The sequence below is a fragment of the Accipiter gentilis genome, chromosome 1 (genome assembly GCF_929443795.1).
Source record: "Accipiter gentilis chromosome 1, bAccGen1.1, whole genome shotgun sequence".
Lineage (NCBI taxonomy): Eukaryota > Metazoa > Chordata > Aves > Accipitriformes > Accipitridae > Astur > Astur gentilis.
In genome coordinates, this window is record NC_064880.1 from 49542906 (window position 1) to 49554040 (window position 11135).

Sequence of the window (11135 nt, forward strand, 5' to 3'; positions counted from 1 at the left end):
ATTAAGCATTAAATAGAGGAAAACCACCATACCGAACTTAAATGGATCCTACTTGTTAAAGTTATCATGATTTAATTGGCATTTATGTGCCTCACCTTTGATTTCACCAGGTATCTGTTTCTGAAATAACTTGTGTGATTCTAACCTACTTAACCTGTCTGTACTTTGAAGAATAAAGTCCTCAAATTTAAATTCTGAATTTACAAAGGAATGAAACGCTGAAGGTAAAAACAGTTTCATTATCAAATCTGCGCAAATGATGCCAAATCTACTGGTCAAAAATTTTATGCAAATACACTTTCATGTATAAGCATAATTTGATCCATTTGTTTTAATATAAGAAATTGAAAAAGACAAAGAAAAAACTGTATCATCATTACACAGGTTTACAGATATGCAAGTGTACCTTCTTTGTTTCTTTTCTGTCTAGTCCAAGTCACCCACTAGAAAGTTGTTTTGGGTTCTTTTAATATTTTTGTAAATATAAGCCAAGAACATCAACCATTTTTTTGATCCATAAGACTTATAAGCTTCATTGCGTGTTTGACTCAAACAACACTAGGTTTAATCACAAAATTATAAAACCTGCATATGCCCTAAAGCTCAGGCAGAGACGCAGGTCAGTATGGCATTTATTTTATTGGAAGACAAAATACGTTTTACAAATATTTACATGACTGCTAAACAGCAATTACTGAGCTTTTCTCCATTAACTTTTTGTCTGTACTTATTCCAGTTATCATGTCATAAGCTAAAACACGCTTACAGTAACAGACATTTACATTAATGTGCTTTAATTGTATCTCAAAATGTAGTTAAAGCTTCTACATTGGTTAAATCAAGACTAATATTTTCTAAACATAATTGAAATGCCATAATAAATGCTATCCCTCAGGAAAAGCTTCCTTGAGAAGTATAATCACAAAGGGCATGCTATTTTATTAGAAAAGTGTTTTATGTAATAGCCCTTTCCAGACAATACATCTTCATACACTATTTCCTGTGCCATGCATTTACTGAACTGGAAAATTTAACCAAGTAATTGCAGGTATAGTTATGGTGTGTGGTCTGATTTTACATCCTTACTATCTGACCTTAATTAATTGTAGCCTTTCCACAGTCACTTCTATTCCTCAAAGGACAAGCTCAAAAGTGAAAACCTGATAGTATAAATACATTCTACTACTGGGAAAACAGCAATCAATCCAGCCACACTAGAATTACCTGCCTACATCATTCTCCAGTGACAATTCCCTGAATAAATGCAACAGTGAATTTTTAGGTAAACCATAACTATTCCATGTTAATACACTGAAGGTTTTTATTATGCAGTCTATCACAATTAATTATGATAATAAGTAATGAAAACTACCAGTCTCATTTAGTTTTGTAAACCAATGTGTACAAGGATATGGTTATTATCATCTTCAGAAATTGAGACTTACAAAGAGAGAAAAAAAGAAGAGTATTATAAAGTTCACTTCATATTAAAAATACATACAGGTCTGATACACTCAATTTGTTTGAGAAAAAGGTGAATCACATTCAAATTAACTTGACACAGGTTCAACAATGTCTGGGCATACACATTCTTCTGAAGGCTTCAGGCAAGAATGCTGGACAGGAGTTACAGATATTACAGACTACTGTAGAATTACAAACTACTGCATGACTCTACAAACCCCATCCTAAGCAAAATTCAGTCCCATATTTATACTATAAAGACATGCATTAAACAACATAAATTAGTCTACTTCATACCCATTGACAGGATCAACAACAATTCCTCTAGGATGGGACATGTCGCCCTCCAACAAAGTTTTTCTACTCTGAGCAGCTTTTTCCAGTCTGGCTACAGTAATCGTTTTCCTGTGGCCATCGTTTGTCCAATAAAGATTATTTCCAATCCAGTCCACTGCTATGCCTTCTACATTATCAAGATCTGTTGAGAGAGAGAGGGAAGACAGTAATAAGAGATTAATATTATATTTTTATGTTCTAACATTACCCATTAGTACAAACAATGGACAACACACAGTCCATATAGTTAAATTAGATTATATCCTTGAATCTTAATTAGATTTGCTCAAATACAATATTAAAATTTGCCATATCTGTCAGAATTAGTCTTCCTGAAAACACGCTACAAAATACAAAGACTGGTGATAAAGCTTGTGTATTAAACCCTAAGCCTTCATATGTTAACCATAGCTGGCCCTGGGCAAATCACTATTTAACAAAACCCTCCTTAATTTTAATCCTAAACAGCAATATCACCCAAGTCAAGAACAGCTTCCAGGATCCATTCTAGTACTCTAAATTACCTTGCTTTTACCCAAATCACAAATTTCACTCTATTAAAAAATAAGCAAAATTGTCATTCAAGTTACATTTGTTCCACTGTCCCTTGACCTTGCAAAACATGCGAGCAAGAACATCACAACAGTCCCGACTTATTCTCCACAGATAAGTACATGTGCAAACAATATTAACATAGTAAGCAATACATAAGCAAAGAGCAACAGTAGCATCGGATGTACCAATGGGCTCCTAAGTATGACAGCAGCAGGACTCCATCCAGAATGAAAATGAGTCAACGTTCCTTGAATAAAGCTTGGAGGCTTCCCCACTTGAGAAGCAGTAAAACAATTCCCCAAACAACAAGTTTTCCCTCAAGTGTACTTAACACCCTGTAACATTAACTGACGCCTGCCCTCTCCCACATGATCCCCATTTCTTAACTGAAAGCATAAGGTCTCTGAAAGATTTTGCATCTCTCTTCACCATACCCTTCCCCTTTTCAGAAAGATCTCAAAATCCAAGTGCGTGGGATGGGATGTGGAGAATTTCTAGTCATTCCCTCCTGCACTGTGAAGGCTGAGGCACCACCTGGCTTTAGGCACCACCCTTTGCCACACAGCTGATCTCACTCCAGCCCTCTGGCATGCTCCTCCCAGTGTGGTCACTCCTCACCTACAGGACGATCCCGCCATTTGCCAGGCAGTAATACCAGAGGGACGTTAATACTGAGGGAACTGATGGAGCTTGGGCCACGGCACAGGTGACCACCGCCTTTTCTGGTCCGCGTCCCTCACCTGTAAACACGCTCCAGCAGCCTGCACATCTGCCACACGCTGCCCCCTTTCCCCCAGTCCCTCCAAGGAGTATTTCTCCGGGCGGAATGGAGCCGCTGCTCCACGTACCCCTCCACCAGCCGACACAGAACCCCACCTGAGTACAGGGCAGTGCTCACAGGTGGCACATGCCCAAACTCCCCCCAGAAGCTCTGGCAGCAGCTCGGCTCACACCCCGTACCAGGGCTGGTTCCTACTTCCAAAGCAGCCTCGGAGCACTTGCTAACGGCCCTCTTAGCAGGCCATCACCGCCGCCGAGCCCTCCAGCTCGACTCCCCGCCTCAGCTGGGCGGCCCCAGCCCCCCAAAGACCCCTGACACAAGCGCCAGCCCTTTGACGGGCCGTTTCCTCAGAGGCGGCTGGAACCGGCCCTGACCGGCTGGGGGCGGTTGGGCGCCAAAACGCGGTACCCGGCGGCGGCGCCTGACAGAGGGCTGAGGGGAGGGGGGCTGACCCGCCGCCCAGCGCCTGCCTGCGGCTGAGGAAGCCGCGTTTGCTTGCTTTAGTCTCCTTTCTGAGGACAAACTTGGGGTGGAAAGGCTCGTTTGACTGCTGCCTTGTTTGGTATCTTGGATTAAAACAGATAATGGAGTGACGGCGTAGTAGTTGTGAGCCCAGGGCTTCCACTGAGCCTGAGAATTCACAGCACCGAAATGGTGCCTCCCTTCGCTGTGATAAAAACGGACGTCCGTATGGCTGAAAAGGTACCCCCCCGCCCCGCAAACGAAACGAAAAAGCACACTTAAAAAAAAAATAATAAAAAAATCCCCTCTTTACTATGATGCTTCTTAACAATACAGATTGTAATACTTGTTTGTTGTAGTCGGATATACAATCTTACAGTACAATTTCAATAGCAGGAATCGTCAAGACTTTAAAAAAGGAATGCAAATTGCCTTTTCTGTTCACATTTACACCAGTAATGCCATCTAGATGCAAGCTTTCATCAGATTTATTCTTTCTCACCAGCGTTGACATCACTTTCAGATCAATGCTGGAGTTTTTGGAAAGATTTTCTGAGAACAAACGATGCAGGGAGATTTTCATTGCAATGTACATTAAAAAAAAAAAAAAAAAAAAAGTATTACCATTTTTTATGAAATGCTGATGTGACAAAATCACTGATCCTACTTAGGTCCCCCTTACACCAGATAGGCACGTGAAAATCTGCTAAACTGAACACAACTGTTTACTATTTGAACTGTGCTGCCAAACATATGTAATTTAACTGTCAGCTTTCTAGACAACAACTTCACATGAACTTCTGGAGTGCTGGTTTGGGACATTTCAAATTGCTATCAGTGTGATTTTTACAGCAACAGCATTGTGCAGTGGTGCTGTGTTGCCATCGTCTAAACCTTCCCTCAGATTCCTCCACCAAGATGCCTCCCCATAATACAATCGGCAAGTACTAACAGAGAGGTCTTACTTGCTAACATTCATAACTTCAGCATACCTATGCATTTTTTGCAACCTATCAGATTTGTTTTCCTTGGGACAAACTCTTCAACTGTAATATTTTTTTAGACCCCAAACACCCTTACTGACTATGACTCTAATAATCTAATTTCCTACAAGAAACCAGTAAAATTCTTTGTGATGGACAGGAACGCAAAGCTCTTTTACCAAGTCACACTCTACATAACTTATTTAGTGCAATACAGAAAACTTTCTGCTTACTATAACCCATAGATAACATAGTATGTCATCAACAATACACTAAGATAAAATATGACAGTTTTACCTAATAAATGAAATATTGGGCTTTTTATACACTTGGATGCAATAATGGCATCTATAAAAGGTTCCATTATAATCTCAATAGCATTGGAACATGATAAATTACTTCACAGCCTTTCTGTTGAACAATGTTTTTTAGTGACTGTAATACCACCATATTCCCTATCAAGTTAGCAGAGCTGTAATGTTTTCAAATACCTTGTCATTGCAAAATGTTCCATTTTTTTGTTAATTTTATAACTATTTCCTTTTAAAAAAAGCAAAATGCATTTAAATAGAATGTTGAAATATATTAAGATTATGATATGAACTCACACTGTATACTAAAGTTTAAAAATAACAAGGATCCCGTTATTAGGAGAGATACTTCAATCAGTATGCTTTCAATGCTTAAAACCAGAAAATTAAAAAAAGCTGGTGGCTATTGAAAGTCATAGCATACTTTTAAAACTGCTTTTTCCCTTATCAGTATCCTCTGTCTGGGCACAACGGCAATGGACAAACAGCACAGATGAATAAAGATAAATATGCAAATGAGATACTTTTTTTTCATAAAAGGAAATATTTGACAATAACATAGAGCATAATTGAGAAATTAGTTTACTTGTCTTGAAGAAATCAACATAGCCTAGAGTAGTTCAGGATTCCTTCTACCTTTAATGCTGTCTATAATTCCATGTGCGTAATCATCCTATCCCATGCATATTGCTTCTGTTAAATTAAACACTCATGGAGATATATGTATGTATATAAAACTGTGATGTATTTTACACTTGCTAGGTTTTGTTCTTTTTTTTTTTTCTTTAACCCTTGAACTGCAAAGTACAATCTACCACCTGCAGTGACCTGAATAGTAACAGGAATTAAAGGTCCATAACATCTCCAGGTGCAATTTTTAAATGCGTAGTTCTGTGAACATGGGAGCAACTGAAGCCTGACTACCTCTGTATTCATGTGTTCCTTTGTTTTTTGACTACTTTGCTGAAGAATAGTGAAATTTTTTCTTTTCTTCCATTATAATTCCATTTCACAATTTCTGTTTTCATGTTGCTATGCCCAGTTGCAGAAATCAATCTCCCTATTTTTACAAAATTTTAGGATTTACTTATACTTGGACCTCTGCCCTATATATCAAATTAACTTGAAATCATTCTGAAGGTCCAAAAGATATTACAGAGAAACAAAGGTATCCACCAAAGTATCAACTAAACCTTGTTCACATAAGAAACCAGACCTAAATTTAGTAAATCTTTCATGGGTGTAGAGATGACACTACATCCTGTGCGACACAATATGAGAAAGTTATAGGGAGGGAGGAAAGAAGAAAAAAAAAAAAAGTGGCATATGCTGAGTGTTCTTCCTAAATGTGTTTAGCATTTTTATCTGTATTTCTGATACACCTAAACATCACTATACTTTTGGGGAGCTATTTTTCCTTGTGATCTAAAAAGCCTGAAGGAAGCAATGGTGTCAAAATTCATTCTCCAGACAGAGGATATGAAACAACAATATGATGACATACCTAACCCAGCAACCACCTAGTCTGACAAGATTCATCCGGTCAAAGTACAAAATAGCTGTGGATCGGTCAGAGTGGGTGAGATCAGTGCCAGCAGCTCAGCCAGGTTTCCCAGGCTGATGGACACTGTCAGTTTTATTTGTTGTCTCTCAGTGCCTTTGCTACATTCTTTTTAAAAGGCAATGTCAGAGTCAGTTGGAACTCTCTGAAAGTGGGAGAGTGGCCTTTGGTCATGGAGTGATCAAGCATGTTGAGAAGACAAAAGTGCAAATTATGGTAGGGAAAAGAAGAGAGCATCTCACCAAGGACCTGGGAGCCCAAGGCTCGCAGAGAAAGACTGGAGAACAGAACAGGGAACAAAGACAAGCTTCAGGAGTGAAAGAAAAATCCTTTAGGGCTCAGAGGGGTCTTGGCAGATTTTGCTCAGCTCAAGAAAACACTGTCATGACTAAAATCAAGCTTGAGAACAAGGAGTGATTTGTTCAAAACCCATTTTATTTTTATCCTGACCTAAACAATTTGGGTTAAACACAGTTTTTATACTAATAAAATCAGCTTTTTAATGAAAATTTGAGGGTTTTTTTCTTCTTTGGGAGACAGAGTCCAAATACGGACTGTATTATTATCAACAGCAAAACTGAAGTATTACATTAGAATGCTAGACACCTCCTAAAATTTACAAGCATATTGCTCCAAGTCTATTCAGTTTCATATAATAGCTACTGTACCAGAGCTACCATGCATTCTGTCCTAATTTTGGAGCATCTATGTTTCTAAACCAAATACAATCTAAGTAAGAAAAAACCTCATGGCAATTAGATATTAAATATATCAGCAAGTTTTAAAATAACAAAGAATTCTACAGCACAATCCTATAGGGACAGATTACATTGTTTTTGTGAATTTATGGTTTAAAGTCCACTTTTATTTAACTGTCTAAAAGCTTGAAATACATCCCTTACTTTTTAGGTGGGCTTCACATGAAGTAGTAAAGAGGAACAAAATAGTGGCCATTCTGCCATTCTGGTTAAACAAAATTCATTTGACTACAGCAAGCCAGTCTTTCTGCAGTGAAGCGTTTTCAACATAAAAAGGATGAGGTAAATAAAATACCATTTTGATCATTGTTCACTTGATAATTGAAAAATTAATATTTGTCTGGAAAGAGTGCCAGAATTTTATAGTCAACAGTTGAATGTGGGCCCAAATACACAGAATACAGATACAAGATTTTTAAAATCTCCTATTTCTAGCGGCAACAATTTGCCACATTGTTTGTAAATATGCAAGAAATTATAAGCATAGTGTGCAATTTGGTAGAGAACAGCCTAGCTCATCAGTGTCCATTAGATCATGTACACTAATAGTGCCTAGTATACTAGATTAACAAGAAAACCAGTGAAAAAAAAAAAAAAAAATTCTTCTATACACCAACCAGCTAAACAGCTTCCAAAGGTCTTTACAGACTTACTTTGACCTTGTTTAAGCAAAAAGTTCACCCTTGACCATCTTTGCAAATATTTACAAGTGAATAATATAACACTTTAAGGCTCACAGCAACTCCAGACAACATGAGGGGGACAAAGACAACTAAAATCCCAGAGTTTGTGTTTATCATAGAACGGTTTGGGTTGGAAGGGATCCTAAAGATCATCTAGTTCCAACCCCCCCCTGCCATGACACCTTCCCCTAGACTGGGTTGCTCAAAGCCCCATCTGACCTGGCCTTGAACACTGCCTGGGATTTTACTTCAACTGAATAATATTTAAAACCCTTTAAAAATGTCCGGTTTGTTCCTTTTTTTTATTTAAAAAAACTGATTTCCCATGCAAGTTTGAAACCTTAATTACAGCAATTTCTGTTGCTGGTTAAAGTATACTACTGTTGCAGTTGTGCCACTAACTCTAGGATAGGCCGTGCTGTGGGCTGTCAAATAGTTATCAATGTTACACAGCAGTTTGTTTCCTGAAGTGAAGAATAAGAAGTCACAGCTGAAACTATATGGGAAATCAAACTCCAGCAGTGTTAGGTGGTCAGAGTTCTCAGTTACCAGTCAACAGCTTGTAGGATCAGGCTCTCATGTAGGCAAACTGTAATTATCTGAGTTACAGTGTTGTTTGAGCTAGCATATCTGTTTGTTCAAAACCTGATAGTCACAAAAAATGACAACTTCTAATCTGAGAAGTGACACCTACCATAGATAGAGTTCCTTAGCAGCATGCTGTTCAGAGTGAATATTAAACCACCTCCTGACACACCTGATTTTCTCTAGTAGCCTTCCACCAAGGAATGATTTAATCTGTCCCTGCTGAGTTCTTGAGAGCTGACAAGACTAAAAGCTGAGGTGGTATGGCTGGAAGCCATATTAATTTTTTAAATAATGAAAAATACATTAACAAGTGTTCTTTAAGCATACTTTAAAGTTATGAAACGACACCAAGTTCTAACTAACAACGTAAGCTCCTGGTGAAGAAGTGGGGGGAATCTGACAGTGACATTTTTTTGGTCTTTGTAAGTATTAGGACCAGCAATAATATATCATAGGATAATCCATAGCTTTTTTGGTATTGCATTGGTATTTTTGCTATGTTGTACTTTAAAGGAGCAGAAATTCCAGTTAAACATCATTTAAAAGAGTCTCTCAATTTGTAGGTTTGTTATACAAAGTTTATTCATGTTTGCATGTTTGATTGGACTAACCCCAACCTGTTTGACACATTTCAGCAAAGATGCTCTTAGGTGTTACCTTGTAATGTTTAAATCTATATACTGTCTACTCCTTCCTCTACTCTACATTTGGATTACATTGCTGTAAAATGAAATGTGTGTTGGTTTGGTAAAAGAAGGTCAGCAATGGCAGTTCTGTGATGTATATTATTCATTTCCATATTCACAGTGAAATGATGAATTACCAGATTGACAGCTGAGTATTCATTATTTACTCAGACAGCTGCCTTTTATTAAGCAATCACCAATATAGGGTAAAAAGCCATCTATTTCTTGCAACTACTACTGAAGGCATCACTGTGCAGAGACCTTATACCAAAACAGCACCATATCACTGCAAACTGGAGATAACTTCTCTGAAATGGGTGGATTAAAACATGGGCTATGAATGCATGGGAATGAAAATCCCTGTGCTAAAACAATGATATTTTTGTTGCTTTCACTGTCTTGAGTTTCAATTTACAAGTAAAGATATTAAGCTTTCTGAAGGCCAAGATGAATATTCATACTAGTTATTTGCTTGAGTACTAGAAAATAAAGCAGTTGTTACCTCCTGCTGAAGCTGTTTTTCATGAAAAGGGTCCGTAAAAGAAAAAGAAATATGGGTTGACAAACTGGAGGTTTTATCACTGAAACAGCATTTAGTATTATACGATTCTAGACCAGGGACGTACTGTAAACTGTGGTTGGAGAGGTGGAAACTAGAGAACTGCTGGTATTTTCTCTCATTGGTATAATAAAATGGTACAAACATCTTAATAAGGTTCTAAAAAATGTTTAGGTCTTCCTGTTGCTTCCACATACACAATAGAAAATGAATCGGGAAAGACAATGCTTTTTTTTCTAATGAGTTTGCAAGCACTACAGAAGTCTCACTCTGCCAAATGACTTGAATAAGCTCCAGAATCCACACTACGATACAGGTTGGAGTGAAGAACTCTTATAAAGTCCAGAAGGATACAGGGTGGCTCAGTGAACAATTGCAAAGTACTACATTATGGATCCATTGTATCCAATTACTGAAAGAATACAGCGGGAATGTAGGAGGGAGGGAGTTACTGGTGGGTATAAGCTTAATTGGACAAAGTAAGAATTCACAACGGAGCAACTTAACCAAACTTTACATTTCTACACTCAGGAAAAATAAACAGGAAGTTGTAAAAAAAGAAATATCTCCAACTCTGTTCAAAGTCTAGTTTGGGTCTGTTTTCCATGGGAGATTTAAATAAAGCTTTAAATTATCTGTAAATGTCAGTTCAACTTCTCCTTAGAGAGATTCTCTGAATGTCACTATCAGTCAGCATTGCCTACCATCTTTGAGGATTGTTTCTCTCTCTGTGCCATCAATTTTCTGTCGTCCAATTAGGAAACTGGTAGTATCAGCAAAGTAAATGTAATTGGTTTCGGCATGGAAGTCCAGCGCACGAGGATTGACCAAGTTTTCTATAGGGATCATGTATTCGTCAGATACTTTGGTGTTCAGGTCCATTCCCCGTATTATTCCTGGGCGTCCCTTCCCATAAAAAAGAAACAATTCATTCTTTGGTCCTGCAAAAGAAAGATTACAAACATAAACAACTGATGCTGCCTAATCTTCTTTACAGTGCATAATGTCACTGTTTAATTAACTGGCACAATTAGTGGGGGAGCAGGAGCGTTATTCAATACCAAAAATTAAACTTTCATATATTCCAAAAGTATCTAAACTCAAGAAATCTAGCTAATTATATTACCTTCATTAAAATACAAATTACTTCAGTGAGCTGCTTACATCTAATTATTTTTTTCTATAGACGTTCCCACTGAAAAGCAATGTTAGATCACAGAATAACTTTGCATCTACTGTGAAATGGACATATATAGCTTTGTAGACATTTAATTTTACAATTCATTAGGATCTATCAGAGTAATGTAGGCCATGACTGAAGTAATCATTAAATCTAACGAGACCATAACTCCAGCAAATACAAAACATCATTTTTTTCACCTGAAGTTTCTCAGAAACAAACAACAAA

General features: G+C 37.7%; 1 protein-coding gene across 1 annotated transcript in view; it reads right to left on the minus strand.

Moving 5' to 3' along the window:
- LRP1B (LDL receptor related protein 1B) overlaps positions 1–11135 on the minus strand; it is a 591173-nt gene that overhangs the window by 287892 nt on the left and 292146 nt on the right. The window contains exons 11-12 of the mRNA XM_049799136.1: positions 10432–10668; positions 1762–1942 (exon numbers count right to left, since the gene is read on the minus strand). Of these exons, the coding sequence (XP_049655093.1) occupies positions 1762–1942; positions 10432–10668 (418 nt within the window). The remainder of the gene's footprint in view (positions 1–1761; positions 1943–10431; positions 10669–11135) is intronic.